Source organism: Triturus cristatus, chromosome 8 (assembly GCF_964204655.1).
Source record: "Triturus cristatus chromosome 8, aTriCri1.1, whole genome shotgun sequence".
Classification (NCBI taxonomy): domain Eukaryota; kingdom Metazoa; phylum Chordata; class Amphibia; order Caudata; family Salamandridae; genus Triturus; species Triturus cristatus.
The window spans coordinates 863,414,013-863,435,086 of NC_140591.1; the positions used below are offsets into that span (position 1 = coordinate 863,414,013).

At 49.1% G+C, this 21,074-nt stretch overlaps 1 protein-coding gene across 1 annotated transcript in view; it reads right to left on the bottom strand.

The window, feature by feature from the left end:
• LOC146805186 (uncharacterized) overlaps window positions 1-21,074 on the bottom strand; it is a 927,200-nt gene that overhangs the window by 358,023 nt on the left and 548,103 nt on the right. Inside the window, exon 5 of the mRNA XM_085620476.1 lies at window positions 4,923-4,967. Coding sequence (XP_085476602.1) covers window positions 4,923-4,967 — 45 coding nt within the window. The remainder of the gene's footprint in view (window positions 1-4,922; window positions 4,968-21,074) is intronic.

Here is a 21,074-nt window from a genome sequence, read left to right on the forward strand (position 1 = left end):
TGGTTGGAGCTCCTTCCCCGGCCGGAAGTCGTCATGCCTGACTTCCGGTTTTTGATCGTGGGGACGGAAGTCAGGCGCCTCGAGGTTACCGGCTTGGGAGACTCGTTATAACGAGCGTTTGGGGTGAGTACCGCATAGCGGTTGTTATCTCTGGCGTTTTTGCTGTGTTTGGTGTATTCTTTACGATGGGAAAGCATTCCAGGAAAAGACATCACCGGGAGAGGTCTTCCTCTTCTTCTAGTGCTTCCAGGTCTCCCTCTCCTGCCAGGTCCAGGCGCCGTGATGCTGGTGCTGATGCGCATATTAAGCGCTTAATCAGGGAAACCTTGACTGAGATGGGTGATGTTGGTTCCCGTCGCAGGTGTCCTGCTCCTGTTTCTTCAGCTTCTAGTGGCGATGAGTCTGCTGGAAATTTGGGGGATGACGAGTTGAAGGGCAAATATGTGGACAAGGATACTATGACTGTTATTGTGCAGCATGTTAAAGAGAACATGGGGTTCCCTGACGGAGACGCGCCTAGTACCTCTAGGGGCCCTTTGTTGCGTCAATTTCAGAGTGCTGCCACTGTCGATGTGCCTGTCCATCCCTTCATCAAAGATGTTTTGAAGCGCGAGTGGGCTGATCCTGATCGCATTTTGATTCCTCGATTCATGACGAAACTCTATCCTCTGCAGGATATGGCCACTGAACTGCCTGATTCAATTCCTATTGACTCGTTTGTGGCTAGTTTGGTGGGGCGTACTTCCCTTGCTGAAGATGCTGTTCTGAAGGATCCGGTTGACAAGAAGGCGGATGTGGCGCTCCGTAAGGTGTATTCTGGCTCCCACCTGGCCTTGAGGGCAGGCATCTACGGGACTTATGTGTCGCAGTCCCTGTTGTCTGACCTGAAGTCTCTCTATCAGTCTATGGATAATGCCACGGACTGTTCTGGCTTGCTGGAGCAAATTGAGCGTCAGGTGGAGCTTCTGTCTGATGTCTCCTTTGACGTTGTGCGTGCTTCTGCTCTGTCCGGGGGGGCTTGTGTGGCTGCTCGTCGCAGTCTTGTCCTCAAGGACTGGAAGACTGACTCTGCGCAGAAGGCATGCGCTTTGAGGTTGCCCTTTCAGGGTACGATGTTGTTTGGAGGGGAGTTGGAGACGAAATTGCACAAGTTGTTTAAAGAAAAGAAACATTCTTCCTCTTTTAAAGTCTCTACTACTGCTCCTGTCCCTTCTAAACCCAAATCTTTCTTTCGCCCTGCTTCTCGTAGGCAGTTTGTGAGAGGCCAGGGTAGGTTTGCTTCTGGCCGTGGTCGGGACCGTAAGGCTAAGTCCCCTCCTCCTGCCAAGCCGCGTTCCTGACTCTTTGGCGGTGGTTCCCGGGTTGTTGGTTGGAGGGCGGCTGCACTTCTTCCTGGATGCCTGGGTTCAGTCGTGTTCCGACGTCTGGGTGTTGGACATCATTCGCCAGGGTTATGTCCTGGAATTTACGGCACCTCCACCAGACTCGGGTGTTCGGCCGACTCCTTGGCCTTCGAGTCGTGTGAAGCGGTCCCATCTTTCTCTCGGGATTCTGGACCTTCTTCGGAAGGGTGCCATTCAGGAGGTTCCTCCGTTGGAGATGGGGATGGGTTTCTATTCCCTGGTCTTTCTGGTTCCAAAGAACACGGGGGGTTTCCGCTTGATTTTGGATCTGCGGGTCATGAACAAATGGGTGGCCAGGATTCCTTTCCGCATGGAGACCTTGCAGAGGGTGATTCCATTAGTGCTGCCGGGTCACTTCATGTGTACCCTCGATCTTCAGGATGCGTATTACCATGTCGCGGTCCATCCTCGATCCCGCAGGTTTCTACGGTTTTGTGTTCAGGGGCGTCATTACCAGTTCATGGTGTTGCCTTTCGGTCTCCGGTCGGCGCCAAGGGTGTTTACAAAGGTGGTGGCGCCTTTGGTCGCGTGGCTTCATCTCCAAGGGGTGATGGTGTACCCCTATTTAGACGACTGGTTGATCCATGCTCCATCTCGGGTCCTGTTGCTGGAGGCCAGGGAGGTGGTGTGCTCGGCGTTGCGGGCCCATGGGTTTCTGATCAACTTGCCCAAATGTCAGCTGACGCCGTCGCAGGACATGGTTTTCATTGGGGCCCGCTTCCGTTCGGATCTGAACCGTGTGTTCCTCCCCGAGCCTCGGGTTTTGACATTGGTGTCCCTTGCTCGTCGTTTCCGGGTGGGGGGTGCCTTTCCGGTGCGCCTTTGGTTGCGTCTTATGGGTCTGATGGCGGCGACAGTTTTCACGGTGGCCTGGGCTCGTTTTCATCTGCGCCCCCTTTGGGTGTACCTCCTGTCTCTCTGGGATCCCCTGTCCCGCGACATGGACGTTCTTATTCCTGTGTCTCCGGTGGTCCTCCCGGTTCTTCTTTGGTGGTCTGTGAGGGATCATCTGTCTTTGGGTCTGCCCCTGCAGTCTTCTCCTTCTCTGGTCTTGACATCGGATGCCAGCGCCTTGGGTTGGGGGGCGACCTTGGAATCTCACTCCCTTCAGGGTCGTTGGTCCCTCCTGGAGAGCCGCCGGTCGTCCAACTGGAGAGAACTCACGGCGGTGTCCCGAGCTGTGATGGGTTTTCGGGCTCTGTTGCTCGGTCGGAACGTGTTGGTGCGGTCCGACAACATGGTGACGGTGGCTTATCTGAATCATCAAGGGGGGATTCGTTCGGCTTCCTTGAATGCGATAGTGGTGCCCCTGTTTTGTTGGGCGGAGGGCCATCTGCTGTCTCTGACGGCGGTTCATCTTCGGGGAGTGGACAACTTTGTGGCGGATGCCCTGAGTCGGTGCTTTCCGGACTCTCTGGAGTTGTCTCTCACCCCGGTTGCGTTTCGGCTTGTGTGCGGGAGGTTTGGGCGTCCCTTTCTGGACCTCTTTGCCTCCCGGCACAATGCTCAGCTCCCTCGGTTTTGCTCCCGGTTTCTGCAGGAGGGTTGCTGGGGGGTGGACGCTCTGTCTCTCCCGTGGCCGTCGCGTCTCCTCTATGCCTTCCCCCCCCTGGCTCTGGTTCCCAGGTTTCTGGCCCGTTTGTGTCAGGAGGATCGGGAGGTGGTGGCGGTCCTGCCGTTTTGGCCTCGGAGGTCTTGGTTTCCGACGGTGCGTCTTTTGGCGGTGCAGGGTCCCTGGTTTCTTCCCCTGTCTCCGTCTCCACTTCGGTCTTCCCCGTCCCTGTCGCTTCTCTGGTTGCGGTTGTCGGTGTGGAAGTTGAAAGGCAGGGTTGGAGACGGCGCGGTTTCCCGGAACATTTAGCGGTGGCTCTTCAGCGTTCCCGGCGGCCTTCCACCCTTAAGGCTTATGATAGGCATTGGGGTAATTTTGACCGTTGGTGTTCGACGTTGGGGGTCTCCCCTTTGTTCTGTTCCTTGCAGGTTGTCCTTCAGTTTTTGTGGGAAGGTTTCGAGAAGGGTTTGGCTGTGTCTACTCTGCGGGCCCAGTGGGCCGCTGTTCGGGCTTTTCGTTCCCCGTGGGGGAACCTTTCGGATATTGAGGACTTGGTTTCTCGTCTTCTTCGCAGTTTTACTGTTTCTCGGCCTGTTCCTCGTCCTTCTTTTCCCCTGTGGGATTTGCCTTTGGTCCTGCGAGTTTTAATCGGTCCTCCTTTTGAACATTTGGATGTGGTGGACTTAAAATTTCTGACTCTCAAGGTGGTTTTTCTGGTGGCGGTCACCTCTGCTCGTCGTCTTGGGGAGTTGGGAGCCTTGATGGCTCGGCCTCCTTTTCTTTCCTTCACGGAGGAGGGTGTGGTGCTCCGACTGGATTCTTCTTTTGTACCGAAGGTTTCTTCGCAATTTCACAGGTGTCAGGAGTTGGTTTTACCTGCCCTGGGCTCTGTTTTGGATTCTCCTGGTGGTCCCCAGTGGTCTTTGTTGGATGTGTGCAGGGCTTTGCGCGTTTATCTGGACCGTACGGCGGTTTTTCGCAAATCGGACTCCCTTTTTGTCTCCTTTGGTGCGGCTTCCCTTGGGAGTAAGGCTTCTTCTGTGTCCATCGGCCGTTGGCTGAAGCAAGTCATTTCCTTGGCCTACTCTCTGTCTGGTTCTCCTCCTCCTCTGGGGGTTCAGGGTCGTTCTACGAGAGGGGTGGCTGCTTCTTGGGCGGAGGTTCAGGGTGTTCCTCTCTCTGAGATTTGTAGGGCTGCCACGTGGGCCTCTTCCAATACTTTCATCAGGCATTATCGCCTTCTCAATCTGTTGGGGGATGATGGAGGTTTTGCGTTGGGGGTGTTGAGCTCTGTTCGCTCCTGATTGTTTTTCTGCTTTATTTCCAATAAATCTCTGGGTTTGTTTGCTATCCTGGTGGTTTGTTGTGTTTTCTAGTATGAATGCCGGGGTTTGCTTTGGTATTTCTCACTAGTCCATGACGGTGTCGAGGACGGAGGGACCTGGGGGTAATGTCCTATTACTTACCGGTAATCTTCATTACTCCGGGTCCCGTAGTCCTCGACACCGTCATGACTTCCCTCCCTCCCTCCCTGTCTGCCGGCCTTCATTATGGCTTGGTATTTCAGGAGGAATGCTGGGTCGGTACTCCTTATGTACTCCCAGTGGGAGGGGGAAGGGTAGGTCCAGCATTCCTTCGTTCTTTTTCTGTCAGCGAGATAGTTACATCTCACTAGTCCATGACGGTGTCGAGGACTACGGGACCCGGAGTAATGAAGATTACCGGTAAGTAATAGGACATTAATTTGCATTCACATCCATGCCTAAATCGCCTGCTTCAAGCACAGACCACGAGGTGATGAGGATGCAAGCCAGACTGACCGCTTAAATGCAACATCACACTTAACATCCAGAATTTCTCTTTTTACAACTTTGAAGTTTAGAGGCTGGGGCTATTCTCGTTGGGTAGGAACACATTCTGTAGAGTTCCTTTTTTATTCAGCAAGAACATACAACAACAGAGCTTACCCAGCCTCGGACATTCTCCCGTTTACAATTTTCTGATTTTTCAAGCTGTTGGCAAAAACAAAATCACAGGCAAATGAGACAAAATAGTACATCTGCAGCTAAATGTGCAGAACAGAAGAACTTTATACTGACAATGTATCATTACTACATGAGTGCTGCCGATATCTAGTTTCCATTTTGAGAGATAAAAATCTAGGAGCATTTTCTAAATGTTTTAGCCTTTACGGAAAAGTAATAAATGGATGCTAATTGTTCAAGACAGTGGCAAGAAGACCAAAAATAACACTTACCTGCAATGTCATGACAGCTTTCTTTTGCTATAACCCTCATTACACATTCTCAAAAGATTTCATTTTACCATAAGAGCGGAAGCCCCAAATTTAAACAGATGCTAGGTCATCTCCTGCGACCCAGCACAATACAAAAATACTTTGAGGGATATTCACAAGGACTTATCTCTGATTTATCTCAACCTTAACGCATCAAAAGTGGAGATAGATTTAACACCCCATACACAAGCTGGTGCAAAATGCAGACATCACCATTATTCCCGCGATAACTGCCCCAAAATGTATCTCCACGTTGGACAACACCAACTAACCCTAATGAGATGCAGAGTAGGCGTTCCTGTGCAGAAACACACGAAAAAACCAAACACCACTCACACAACGAACTGCCAGAACTGCGAAGCAAACCAAAAACAGGCAATAAGCCGCGGTAGCACCAGGGATTTAACACCTGCCTTTTGCGGGTGTTAAGCAGGACGACTACCCGCAGCATGAAAGGGAGCCCAGCCAAGAGCTACACCTGATGACCCACAGATGCCATCGAGACAATGATCATGCAGCTCCGATACCCATGAGGGCCACAACACCCACCTCCACCACCCCCAGCATCCCCACCCCCCCAGACATTCACATACCGTGCACGACACAAGAGCCACAAAAAGTGCATGATGACGCACATTGCCAAAAAAATAACACATGTGTGGCAGGAAGAACAAGAAACTTTCACACAGCACTGAAGTAACAACCAAAAACTTTATTGAAATACAACACAAAACAGCAATGCGGAAGACTCCTGTCGGGTCCATCAGGGACAATGCCAACATCACAGCCTGGAAAATAATGCACAAAATCAGACCGTGTGTCATGCGCACATCAAAGGAGCGAGACACAGAGAAACAGAGATGGAAAGAAAGCCAAAGAGAGAAAGAGAGGGAAGAAAAGAAAGAAAAGGAACGGAGAGAAAGAGGAGAGAGAGTGAGAGAGAGAGAGAAGGAAAGGAAGGGAGAGAGAGAGAGAAAGAGAGAGAGAAGGAAAGGAAGGGAGAGACAGAGAGAGAGACTTCCGCCCCTGCGCACCCAGGCCCCACTGTTCACCTGCTGCCACCGGTGTGCCCACCAGTGGGCACACCACGTGCCCGTGCAAGCTCCAAACCTCGGTCCCGCCACCATGGCATGGTCCACATCATGCGGATCCGCTCCGCAGCCCAGCAGGTCCCACACATGAAGCTGAGTCCTGAGTCATCAATGGAGGAGACCACATCAGTGCACACGTCATCATTGCAGGCTGCACACCTGCTCAGCCATTTCGGTGCCACCCAACCTGTGCAACGCCAGTCAGCGCCACGTGGTGGTAGGCCCGTGACGGCCGCAAGGCGCCGGGTGCCACTGACACATCAGGGGCCGGAGGAGGATTGTCGTTCGCACTGTGTGGCAGTGACACATCAGGTGCCGGAGTGGATACGCCTGCCGCACTGTGAGGCACTGACACACCAGGGGGAGGAGATGTGGATGGTGTGGGGGCAGCAGCATTCATCAGCGCCACGCCTTGTGGCAGCAATGCCATGATGAGGATCTGCAGGGCATGGTAGATCCCAGCTACATCTCGCTGATATGCAGCGGCGACTGCCATCCTTTCCGCCTCCATCCGCACCATGTCCTCCATGAGCCTCTGCATGTGTGCCAGCTCACGGCTGGGTTCACTGGAGCCACTCTGAGCGGACAGGTGTTCTTCTCTCCACGTCATGACTCCAGAGATGTCAGTCAGGGCCCATTGGAGACCATGGAGCGGGCCGTGGGTGTTCATTAGGGCCTGGAGCTGGTCCCTGAGGGGACCTAGACACCCATGGATGGCGTCCAGTTTGGTAGCTGTGAGGTAGAAATCCACCTGCACCTGCTCAGCCGTCTCCCTCTGGCCCTCCAGCGCACGGCGCTGGAAGGCCATGTTTTGTTCCTAGGGGTCTTGGGAGACTGCCGGGGCTGCGGGTGCCTCCTGATGGGTGGTTTGATTAGTGGGTGGGGTCTCCTTGATGCAGCTGGGCTGCCCTGATCCTGTAGGTGAGTTGCGGATGATGTCAATGATGTCTTGGAAGGCTTGGGTGTCGATGCTGGGGGTGTCCTCCTCATCATCAGTGAAGAGTGGCTGGGACTACTCTGCAGGAGGTGTTGATGGTGCCTCTGCAATGTGAAGAGGAGATGGTGTATTACAATGGGTCCACATGTATGTAGCCGCATGGTACATGTTGACATTCAGACAGAATAGCATTGTACATTGTGACAGTCTGTAGATCAGGACCATGACCCAGAATCATTGTGGGTGTACACTGTGCTCTGCTTGATTGTGCATGTGTGCCATTGTGTCATCTCCACCCATCCCCCCAGTACCTAGGGGTCACTCACCCTGTTGCGGTTGTGTTGTGTCCTGTCGCGCAGTGTTTGGTCCCCCGACTCCGTCCACAGTCTCCCCACTGATGACTGTCGACACCAGCTCCTCCATGTCATCCAGCTGTGGCGCTGGGCTCCCACCTCCAGTCTGCATTGCTGCATTCCGGTTGGCTGCGAGTTTATCCTTGATGTCATTCTTTCGCCTCTTGGCCTCATCCATTGACCTCTTGTGCTCTCCGACGGCATTCACCTTGTCCACGATGTTCCGCCATAGTCCATTTTTGGTGCCCAATGACACGTTGGAGGTGACAAACAGTTGTTGATGGTGTTGCATCACCTCCGTGACCAGGATCCTGTTTTCCTGCGGACTGAACTTCATCGAGGTGACCAACAGTTGTTGATGGTGTTCCATCACCTCCGTGACCAGGATCCTGTTTTCCTGCGGACTGAACTTCATCTTCCTCTTCTTCTTGATCTTGCCCTTCCCTGACCCTGATATCCCAGGCTGGTCGTCCGGGATGTGTGTGGGTTTGCACTCGACCTCTGTGCCTGCTGGCTGCCTCCATGGTGCTTGGGTGTTGGTCAGTTTGTGTTTGAGCGTTTTTTCTACTTTTGTAGTGATTTTCCCCGCTTGCCATGTGTGTATAGCAGGCCTGGCGCTGCTTATCGCTGATTTCCTCATCGCGCTTTGGCCCATTGCATGTTTTTTCGCGTTGAGGTTTGTGTTTTTATCTCCGTCGCGGTGGTTGTATCATAAACATTGGCTGCGTTTTCCGCAGCCTATCCCATGGTACCGTCGTGTTGTGAATTCCACTTTGACACTGAGTTATTTTCACACGATAGGCTGCAATGTGTAAAGTTGCGTTAACATTTTTTGGAGATGTTTAGCACACGTTCTTGTGAATATACCCCTTTTTTATTAAGCCATTTGAGTAACCAATTGCTATAGTAGTTTACTTAGCTACATAAGATTATTCTTACATTCCATTTGTCTTTCCTTTACAATACAGTTTTTTTTTCTGTAAGATGTCTTCTGATGACAACGAAATGTGTACTTTTGAGGTCCAGTGACAGTGAATGAATATTTTATTTATTGCACAGTTACTTAAAACCATTTGCAATGTAGCTAAAATGCGTACAATTCTTTTTGCTTAAGATCCATACAGTAAAAAGAGTTAACTTTGGGCTTTATCTAATTTCAATTCTAAAACGTAATATAGTATTTACATTTAAAAGGAGAAAGGTTACCTATACAGCCTTATGACATAATTGAATGTATCTTTTTAAAGTGTGCCTTTAGTCCAGTCGACAACAAGACTATTTTCTAGAGACTGACTTGTTGCAGGTCGAGACTCCTTCGGAGTTTTCGGGACCATCTTCTTCAATAGATCTAAGGAGCAACTTATCCATATATCTCCCAAATCTAGCCAAGTCTGAAGGTAGGGTGCAAGAAAATAAAAAAAAAGCTGCTTCTTTCACTGTCCGGGCCACATTGCGTAACCACATTGGCTTTAAAAGCTTCTGACTGGACTGTAACATGCAGGGGCAGCAGCAAGTCAATGTAGCAAAGATTCTGTTTTAAATTTGCAAAATCTACATTTGATTTTAATTTCAAGGGACTTCGACCCGGGATTTAATTATTTGATTGGGAGAAGCACTAGTCTGGCCTGCTGATTTTTTTTTTACTTTTGAGGTCCCTCTTTTGTTTTTATTACATCTCCAAGTATTAGCTGTTCACTGACATAATATCTAAACCATAAATATTGTGATAGAGAAATATTGTGTGAAAAACATTGCTTTCCTAGACATATAAAGGTGAGTGCAAAAATTTCGTTTTACACTAATATTGAAGAAATATACATACAAATACCGTTTTTTAATATATATACATTGTTAAAAATAGTACATTTTAAATATTTTAACATATAAAATTAATATATTGTAAATTAAATATATGAACAAATTATTTTAATATATATAAATATATACTTCCTTAAGTGTCTGCACCTGCTTCGGAATTGGGGATTGGGACTAGTGCTATATATATATATATAATTTCTTGAAATATATGGACAAGTAAACGGAGGGGAAGATATATAATGCAAGAACTGGAGCTTATCCGTCGAACATCCATACTGCAAGCTACCCATGATTAAGAGGTGCAAACCTCGAAACGCGTCGGGTGAAAGACACTGGAATGCGGTGCTGGTTCTCTATGGCAATACACCGGCTGGTTTACATTGGGTGAGAGTGCGTCCTTAATAAGCTTCAGGCCATTGTTTTGAAAAATTTTCCACGGCTGCCTGTGCCGTGAAGGGCTGCACTATCTCATGACCTCGAGAGGCTGCTGGTTGGAACGTATCCGTACCTGTTTTGCAGCACACCTAATGGGAGTTATTCAAACCAGCGCTGTTTTCTGGACCCTACTAAGGGAAATAATTTCTTGAAATATATGGACAAGTAAACGGAACCCACTATAGGGTATGACTGGCTCAATGGGCAACAAATTCTATCATGCAGCAGGCTCCACTACATACTAAACGTGATCCACGACGCGTACTAAACGCCACCCACGAGGGGAAGATATATAATGCAAGAACTGGAGCTTATCCGTCGAACATCCATACTGCAAGCTGCCCATGATTAAGAGGTGCAAACCTCGAAACGCGTCGGGTGAAAGATACTGGAATGCGGTGCTGGTTCTCTATGGCAATAAACCGGCTGGTTTACATTGGGTGAGAGTGCGTCCTTAATAAGCTTCAGGCCATTGTTTTGAAAAATTTTACACGGCTGCCTGTGCCGTGAAGGGCTGCACCATCTCATGACCTCGAGAGGCTGCTGGTTGGAACGTATCCGTACCTGTTTTGCAGCACACCTAATGGGAGTTATTCAAACCAGCGCTGTTTTCTGGACCCTACTAAGGGAAATAATTTCTTGAAATATATGGACAAGTAAACGGAACCCACTATAGGGTATGACTGGCTCAATGGGCAACAAATTCTATCATGCAGCAGGCTCCACTACATACTAAACGTGATCCACGACGCGTACTAAACGCCACCCACGAGGGGAAGATATATAATGCAAGAACTGGAGCTTATCCGTCGAACATCCATACTGCAAGCTGCCCATGATTAAGAGGTGCAAACCTCGAAACGCGTCGGGTGAAAGACACTGGAATGCGGTGCTGGTTCTCTATGGCAATAAACCGGCTGGTTTACATTGGGTGAGAGTGCGTCCTTAATAAGCTTCAGGCCATTGTTTTGAAAAATAAATATATATATATATATATATATATATATATATATATATATATTACCTACTGGCGGTCGCCAGTAGGTAGTTATAGTTAGGACCACGTTTCCATAGGAAATCCGCAACATTCTATTTTGAATAACTTTGGCGCCGGTCGACGAATCCTCGCAAATTTTTCAAAATAGGTGGGGCGCTACGCTCCGCTCCTACCCTGAAAGTCTCGGGGGGATTCGTCAAGCGGGGGCTGAGATAAAAGGGGGGTCCCAAAACGCGTTTTTCCCATGCATTTTTCCATAGGACCTTTAGACAGGGCTACAGCCCGAACGGCTGAACAGAATTTAATGAAATTTGGCAGAGAGGTAGTCCCCAGGTCAAGGAAGTGCCTTTTGTAGGTTTGGTGTAAATCTGTTCAGTAGATTCTGAGAAAATAGCCTTTAAATCAATATATATATCTGTGGCAGCTTACGGTGCGCTTACCGTGCGCTTACCGTAAGCTTACCGTACGCGTACGGTGGCGTGCGCGAGCGCGATTCTGATTGGCTCTTAGATCTTAGTAAACATTCGAGTCGGTCGAAACCAGGAAGCGGCGGCCGCCATTTTCTCTCTCGCTTCCTGAGTTGGGCAGCAAAAACGTACCCCAAATATATGTCAAGAGGCAGTTTCATGAGATCCTAACCACCCAGCATTGATACAGGGGTCCCCAAACCACCCCCAAGCCCAAAAAAAATATTTTTTTTTCGGAAAATCGCCGATTACGCTTACCGTACGCGCACAGTAAAAAATTATAAAAAAAAAAAAACTATCCACATTCTCCCCACCCCGTGTGCAAATGGTGCCCGAAGAATACATTTCACAAAGATGCGCAAAATATGTCCCCCATGTGCGCACGGTGCGCGAAGCGCATCGTGCGTACATGGCCCATCCCGCTTAACGTGGGCACGAGGTGCGCGCAGCGCACCGTGTGACCACTGTGCGTGCACGGCACTAACTGCGTTAACTGGGCGCGCACGCCACGAATGGCGTAAAGTAACTTAGCATTTAAAAAACCTTGCAAATTCACTGAAAAAACCATAGGTTTCACACATGTTATAGTTAGCTGGACATTTTACTGATAAAAAACCAATGAAATTCCCCCGTTATAGTTACTGCAGGCAACTATAACTCACGCGACCGCAATCTTCTGCTGATGACATATGTGTCTTTATGAAAAAAAAATATTTGTAATATATGTAAAGCTAAAATTTAATGGAAGAAGACATGGGCAAATAAGTGTCTAAATACAGTATTAGCATCAGCAGAGGATTACGGTCGCGTGAGTTATAGTTGCCTGCAGTAACTATAACGGGGGAATTTCATTGGTTTTTTATCAGTAAAATGTCCAGCTAACTATAACATGTGTGAAACCTATGGTTTTTTCAGTGAATATATATATATATTATGAAACTTTCAGGCTAGGAGCGGACTGGAGCTGGCCAAAAGTTTTGAAAATTTCGCGAAGATTCGTCAATCGGCGCCAAAGTTATTCCAAATAGAATGTTGAGGATTTCCTATGGAAAATAGGTCCTAACTATATCTACCTACTGGCGACCGCCAGTAGGTAATATATATAGAGAAATTCCCCTGTTATAGTTAGTTCAGCTAACTATAACTCGCGCCCCCTCAATGCACTGCTGATGACGTCACATATTACATCACTCATGACATGGTCAGTGATATCACTGATGACATCACTGATGGCATCTCAAATAACATCACTGATGACATCACTGATGACATCATCCAGTGACTGTGTGTTTCTGTAAAGTTTAAATATGTTTAATATATATAGGGAAAGGCGTATTGAAGAATGAGTGGGTGTATAAGATTCTGAATCGATGATTTAGTAGATGTGTGACTGACTCTATAAGTGAGTGATTAAACGTATCTTACTGAATGCATGGGTTAGTGACTAAACTGTGTGAATGTCTGTATCCGTCTTTCTGTTGGTGTGTGAGCAGCTGCATGGGTTTGTGAATAGCTACATGAGTGTCCATATGGGTTATTGATTGGTTGTCTGAGTATCTGTATGGGTGCGGTATGTGTGACTGTGCATAGATGTGTGAGTTGGTGATTCACTGGGTGCATGGTTTTAAGAGTGCATCTGTGATGGACTGGGTGGGTGAGTGTGTGTATGGGTGTGTTAGTGAGTGAATGTATATCTCAGTGGTACATGTGTGAGTAACTACATATGTGAAAGGCAGAAAATAGGTGTGTTGGAGTATTTAAATGGCTATAAGTGCGAGTGTGTGATTGTGAGAGTGGCTGTATGGATTAGTGTGTGCTTGTATCATTGATTATATAAGAGCGTAAGAATGTGCTAGTATTTGTATGAGTAAGTGAGCTGGTGTGTGTATAACTGTATAGGTGAGGAAATGGGAGTGAGATTGATTCTTTGCATGACGTGTGTGAGTAACTCCATGGATGAGTGGCAGTGTGTGAGTGTCTATATAGGTGTATGGGTGCATATGATAGTCCTATACTGAGTGACCATAAGTATGAGTGACTGTACAGGTGAGTGAGTGGATGTGAGTGTATACCTAAGAATTAGTGAGTGGGTATGTAGTTATTGGTGTTGGAGTGTCTATGATTTTGAGAATGGCAGTCTGCAATTTAGAGTGAGTGTATCAAAGGTTATATTAGGGTGTGAGAAGATGCATCAAATTAGCACATGGATGATGTCATCAGTGATGTCATTTGAGATGTCATCAGCAATGTCACTGAACATGTCATAAGTGATGTAATATGTGACGTCATCAGCAGTGCATTGCGGGGGCATGAGTTATAGTTAGCTGAACTAACTATTTCGGGGGAATTTCTCTGGTTTTGTACGAGTGAAATGTCCAACTAACAATCACTTTCCCTAAAAACTATAGTTTTTTCAGTGAATTTCTAAGGCTTTTTAAATGCTAATTTCTAACTTTTTCTTCTGTCCATCATCCCCTTTGGTATCGCCTAATTTCTAACTGTAACATGCCTGAAACCTATGGTTTTTTCAGTGAATTTCAAAGGTTTTTTTGAATGCGAATTTCTAACTATAACGTGCCTGAAACCTATGGTGTTTTAAGTGAATTTCAAAGGTTTTTGTAAATGCTAGTTTCTAACTATGCCTACAGAGGTATGACATGCGAAGAAAGGAGAAAAACGCACAAAAAGAAGCAAAAGAAATGCAGAAAGAAGCAACAGAAGTCCACAAAGACGAAGAAAAGTGCAGGAAGAAGCAAGACATGTGCAGAAAGAACCAACAGAGGAGCAGAAAGAAGCCTTGTTGCAAAATCATCCTGTGCCCACAATTTTTTCAGACGGGTACTGGTGGTAACTGACTCTGACTAACCAGGCCTAGAGCCAGTGCTATGCTAAAAGACACTTAGAATACAGTGAAAACACCTACATACACCAGGGAACACTATGCGTTGGGGTACCCCTGTGATTAGCATGACCTCCTCTGTAAAACCCTAGTACATAATAGGGCAGGGGGATTTAAACTACCTCTAAGTCAGAGGTGCAGAAATATGCTACTTTAACTAGTAATCGCGTTTGCAGAGTGGTGGAGAAAGAGTGCTGGGCGCCCAACCAACGCTCAGGAATTCCGCTGCGTAGGACTTACAGGAGGTACCAGGAGGGATACTCGGCCCCCAAACTCCCTCAGGACTAAATTGGACTTCATCCCCCATCCCATAGTCTGCCACAAGGCAGTTTGCAGAGTGGTAGAGAAAGGGGACCATGGCCTCTGAAGACTTCTTAGCAATCCCACTGTGTGGGACTTACTGGAGGCAACAAGACGGGTAGTTGGCCCCCAAGGACATCCTTGGGAGCCAACTTCCGAAACTATTACCTCCAGTCAGTCTCACACAGCAGCACTGGTAAGTACTCGTACCAGGTCACGTCCACTTTTTCCCACCACTCTACAAACGCGCTCCCTGGTGCGCTCTTGGATGGGGATTGAAGTCCCCTTCACTGCTCCGGGTCCTTTAGGGGCCAAATACCCTACATTTAACTCCAGTAAGCCCCACGCAGTGGGATTGGTGCGAGGCAGACAAAGGCCATGCCCCATTTCTTCACCACTCTGCAAACGCGCCCCCTGGCACGTTGTAAGTTGGGGGATTAAGTCCCCTTGAATCCTGAGGGTCCCTGGGGTCTAACTAGCCCACCAGGTACCTCCAGTATGCGCCACAGAGCTGCAATGCAGAGAGGTGTAAAAAGGGGCGTGGCCTGGGCCACCTCTCTGCAACGCAGCACAGTGGCACTTACTGGATGTACCTGGTGGGCTAATTGGCCCCCAGGGACCCTCAGGATTGAAGAGGAATTAATTCCCCAACATAAAACGTGCCACAGGGCGTGTTTGCACACATGTCACCTCAGGCCCCGCCCCTCCCTTCACCACTATACAAACATGCCCCGTGGCGGGTTTTAAGTTGGGGGATAAAGTCCCCTTGAATCCTGAGGGTCCCTGGAGACCAACCAGCCCACCAGGTACCTCCAGTAAGCGCCACAGAGCTGCGTTGCAGAGAGGTGTAAAAAGGGCCGTGGCCTGGACCACCTCTCTGCAACGCAGGCCTGTGGCACTTACTGGAGGTACTGGTGGGCTAGTTGGCCCCTAGGGGCCCTCAGGATTGAAGGGGAATTAATGCCCCACTCAAAATGCACCACAGGGCGTGTTTGCACACATGTCACCTCAGGCCCCGCCCCTCCCTTCACCACTGTGCAAACGCACCCCGTGACTCATTTTAAGTTGGGCTATGAAGTTCCCTTGTATCCTGAGGGTCCCTGGGGACCAACTAGCCCACCAGGTACCTCCAGTAAGCGCCACAGAGCTGCATTGCAGAGAGGTGTAAAAAGGGGCGTGGCCTGGACCACCTCTCTGCAACGCAGGCCTGTGGCGCTTACTGGAGGTACCTGGTGAGCTAGTTGGCTCCCAGGGACCCTCAGGATTGAAGATGAATTAATTCCCCAACTTTAAACGTGCCACAGGGCGTGTTTGTACACATTTCACCTCAGGCCCCGCCCGCTCCCTTCACCACTGTCCAAACGTGCCCTGTTGTGCATTTTAAGTTGGGGGATTAAGTCCCCCTGAATCCTGAGGTTCCCTGGGGTCCAACTAGCCCACTAGGTACCTCCAGTAAGCGCCACAGTGCCGTGTTGCAGAGAGGTGTAAAAAGGGGCGTGGCCTGGACCACCTCTCTGCAACGCAGGCCTGTGGCGCTTACTGGAGGTACCTGGCGGGCTAGTTGCCCCCCCAGGGGCCCTCAGGATTGAAGGTGAATTAATTCCCCAACTTAAAACGCGCCAAAGGGCATGTTTGCACCCATGTCACCTCAGGCCCCACCCCCTCCCTTCACCACTATACAAACATGCCCAGTGGCGGGTTTTAAGTTGGGGGATAAAGTTCCCTTGAATCCTGAGGGTCCCTGGGGACCAACCAGCCCACCAGGTACCTCCAGTAAGCGCCACAGAGCTGCGTTGCAGAGAGGTGTAAAAAGGGCCATGGCCTGGACCACCTCTCTGCAACGCAGGCCTTTGGCACTTACTGGAGGTACCTGGTGGGATAGTTGGCCCCTAGGGCCCCTCAGGATTGAAGGGGAATTAATGCCCCAACTCAAAACGCACCACAGGGCGTGTTTGCACACATGTCACCTCAGGCCCCGTCCCCTCCCTTCACCACTGTGCAAACGCACCCCGTGGCACATTTTAAGTTGGGCTATAAAGTTCCCTTATATCCTGAGGGTCCCTGGGGACCAACTAGCCCACCAGTTACCTCCAGTAAGCGCCACAGAGCTGCATTGCAGAGAGGTGTAAAAAGGGGCGTGTCCTGGACCACCTCTCTGCAACACAGGCCTGTGGCGCTTACGGGAGGTACCTGGTGAGCTAGTTGGCCCCCAGGGACCCTCAGGATTGAAGATGAATTAATTCCCCAACTTTAAACGTGCCACAGGGCGTGTTTGCACACATGTCACCTCAGGCCCCGCCCCCTCCCTTCACCACTGTCCAAACGTGCCCTGTTGTGCATTTTAAGTTGGGGGATTAAGTCCCCCTGAATCCTGAGGTTCCCTGGGGTCCAACTAGCCCACTAGGTACCTCCAGTAAGCGCCACAGTGCCGCGTTGCAGAGAGGTGTAAAAAGGGGCGTGGCCTGGACCACCTCTCTGCAACGCAGGCCTGTGGCGCTTACTGGAGGTACCTGGTGGGCTAGTTGGCCCCCAGGGGCCCTCAGGATTGAAGGGGAATTAATTCCCCAACTTAAAACGTGCCAAAGGGCATGTTTGCACCCATGTCACCTCAGGCCCCGTCCCCTCCCTTCACCACAGTGCAAACATGCCCCGTGGCACGTTTTAAGTTGGGGGATAAAGTCCCCTTGAATCCTGAGGGCCCCAAGGGTCCAACTAGCCCACCAGGTACCTCCAGTAAGTGCCACAGAGCTGCGTTGCAGAGAGGTGTAAAAAGGGGCATGGCCTGGACCACCTCTCTGTAACGCAGCCCTGTGGCGCTTACTGGAGGTACCTAGTGGGATAGTTGGACCCCAGGGACCCCCAGTATTGAAGGGGAATTAATTCCCCAAATTAAAACGTGCCACAGGGCGCGTTTGCAGAGTGTTGGTGGGAGGGAACGGGGCCTCAGCGATGCTGGTCTTTTTTATATATTTTTATTTTTAAGAAGGGGAGCTGTGTGGCCCACCTTCCTTTCCTATTTTATGAGCCCTGGGGACCTCATCCCCCAGGGCCTGACCTCTATTTTTCAATTTTTTAAAAAAATGAAAGGGGCCTCGTGGGCCCCCTCCGAGGCTATATTTGGCCCTGGGAACCCCATCCCCCGGGGACCCCATCCCCTGGGGCATGACCAGTGTTTATTTAAAAAAAAGAAAATTGGAGGGGGTCTGCGTGGCCCCACTCCTCAGGCCATTTATGGCCCCAAGGACCCCATCCCCCGGGGACAGCCTTTGCGTGTTTTTTTTTTTTTTTTAATTTAATATGGGGGAGGGGGGACGCGTTGCCCCCCTCCCGGGCAACTTCTTACCCCGGGGACCCCATCCCCTGGGGCCTGGCCTCTCGTTGGGGACCGTGGGGGGAGCCCCAATACCCCAACGGTTCCAACTGGCTCCCTGCCTCTTGCGGGAGCCGGCATTGCTTTTCCACACGGGGAGCTGCTGACATGCAGCTCCCCGTCTGGAAAAGCAAACTGGTTTGTATTTTGGAAGAGAGAGCAGGTTTCCTGCTCTATCTTCCAAAATCCAAACCACAGTTTGCTATGGCAGGGCGGGAGACGCAAGGCTCCCGCCCTGACATAGCAAACAGCAGTGTCCCGGGGGTTGGCACCCCGGGACACTGCAGGAGCCGGCCCTGGGGGTTGGCAGTTCCCAGGGCCATCACAGGCTCTAGGAGGGGGGCCGCGCGGCCCTCCTCCCATCACATGCACAGACCCGGGGAGGTGGTGGTCCCCAGGGCTCCCTAACGGACCCCCAAATTTGCATTTTAGTTCCCCGGGGAGGTGGCGGTCCCTGGGGCATGTGGGGGGGCTCAAGCTCCCCCACACAGGTTTATTTGTGACCCCCACAAATATTTGATAAAAGCCCCAGGGGGTGGTGGTCCCTGGGGCTTGGGGGGCATTGGAGGCCCCCCAAACATTTAAAAAACAAGCCCCGGGGGGGTGGCGGTCCCCGGGGCTGCCCGGGTGCCATGTGCCCCCCACAAATATTTAAGAAGAGCCCCGGGGGTGGCAGTCCCAGGGCCCCCACAATTAAATTGTAACCATGCCTCCGGGACTTGGCCCACCCGGGGGCTAAATAATAACGAAGCGCAAGAGTCTTCGCTTTGTTTTTTTTATTTTCACAGCGGGATCCACGGATCTACCGCGGATTTTTTCATTTTAAAAAACTAAATGCTTTGTTTGGCCCTGGGGGTCCTTGTGGGACCCCCTGAGCAGGCCTTTTTTTGTTTTTCGCGTTTCTTTTTCTCTTTTTTTGTGACTCGGTTCTACCGAGTCACAAGATGGCTGCCAACACTTCCTGGTTTGGAGTGTTGACAGCCAATTAGAATAAAGCTCGTGGTCGGGATGGTCCGCGGATCCACCGCGCCTCTATCTATTGATACTTTTATTTTTTGATAAACGGATTTACACCATTTAAAAAAAAGGGCGCTACCTTTTGCCAAATTTGGTGTAATTCCGTTCAGCAGTTCGAGCTGTAGCCGTGTCTAAACTTTCCTATGGGAATTTCATTTTTCGACCTCTTTTTTTTAAATTTCTCAGGAACTACTGAACGGATTTACACCATTTAACAAAAAGAGTTCTTTCTGAAATAAGGGCTACCTTTTTGCCAAATTTGGTGTAATTCCGTTCAGCAGTTCGGTTCGGGCTGTAGCCGTGTCTAGTTTCCTATGGAAAATAACATGGAGAAAACACGTTTTGGGACTCCCCTTTTTTCTTGGCCCCCGCTTACCGCATCACCCCGAAACTTACAGGATAGGAGCTGACCGGAGTGCCTCACGAGTTTTGAAAATTTCGCAAAGATTAGTCATCCGGCGCCAAAGTTATTGGGAAAACAAAAAACGCTTTTCCTATGGAAACTAGGTCCTTACTATAATTACCTACTGGCGACCGCCAGAAGGTGATATATATATATATTCACTGAAAAAACCATAGGTTTCACACATGTTATAGTTAGCAGGACATTTCACTCGTGAAAAACCAATGAAATTCCCCCGTTATAGTTAGTTCAGGTAACTATAACTCACGCGACCGCAATCCACTGCTGATGACGTTAGATATTACATCACTGTATTTAGACACTTATTTACCCATTTATTCTTCCATTATCCTATAGCTATACATATATTACAAATATTTATTTTACAGAAAGACACATATGTCATCAGTGATGTAATATCTGACGTCATCAGCAGTGGATTGCGGTCGCGTGAGTTATAGTTACCTGAACTAACTATAACGGGGGAATTTCATTGGTTTTTCACGAGTGAAATGTCCTGCTAACTATAACATGTGTGAAACCTATGGTTTTTTCAGTGAATTTGCAAGGTTTTTTAAATGCTAATTCCTAACTATAACGTGTGTTATAACCGTACGCGCACCCTGCCGTGCGCGAGCGCGATTCTGATTGGTTGTTAGATCTTAGTAAACATTCGAATCGGTCGAAACCAGGAAGTGTCGGCCGCCATTTTGTCTCTCGCACTGTGAGGGGGTGAAAAACAAAGGTGGAGAACGTGAAAAGGGGGCAGGGTGGACAGTTCCTGACCCCCTAGCGTTTGTCAGGGGGTCCCAGAAGGACCCCCAAGGGCAAAAATTAAATGTAATTTTTTTTCGAAAAATCACGGAATGCGCTTAGCGTGCGCGTACGGCGTAAACGGAAAAATTTTGCGAACTTCGCTTAATTACGCTTACCGTACGCGCACTGCAAGAATTTTTTTTAAAAAATGAGATCTTAAAAAAAAATAAAAAAAATTGTGAGGTAAGGTTGTCTCTTAAAAGAGCCGTTGTGTTAATACAGGGACAGAGGAAAGAAAGAATGGGAATATTATGAACGTCTACAAACGTGCTGATCTATCTTATTGTTAATAAGGGAAACACTGGTCTCCCCAAAAACAATAAGACCACAACACGTTGTACACCTCATTGCAACCCTCTGAAATCGAGGGTTAATGTCCACAGGAGCAGAAGAAGGTGATGCTCCCACCTCAGAGGAAGGGCTCAGCTGAGCTGCCGATGATGTACTCGGCTGAGCTTCTGAGGTTGGGCTCGGTTGACTTACTGAAGAGTTTGCTTCAGTATGTCGAGCATAGGTCCTGGGATGTACATCCCTAATGTCATCATAGAGTGATTTCCAAAGGAATACTTCTTCCTTGGATTTCCTCTAGATAAAACACGCTCACAAAGTGTGCAAGTGACCAATGGAGCATTCACCTTTTTCTGCCCCTCAGGAAAAGTAAAATACTCCCACACAAAAGAATTCTTTTGTTTCCTCCTTCTCTGTCTAATGATGGTGCTGCTAGGCTCACTGTCAGAAGAGGACTGCTGCTCTGCCATTGTATCTCAATGTCAATTCAGCTCCTTCTCCTAGGGGATCTCAAGCAGTAATGAGGGGAATGGGTGTGGTGTTGGAAGTTTCTGGATATGCAACAAGTTTAAACCAATGAAAAGTGTTCTTTCTGGATCACATGACCTATCGTGCGCGCTCCGTAAGCTTAC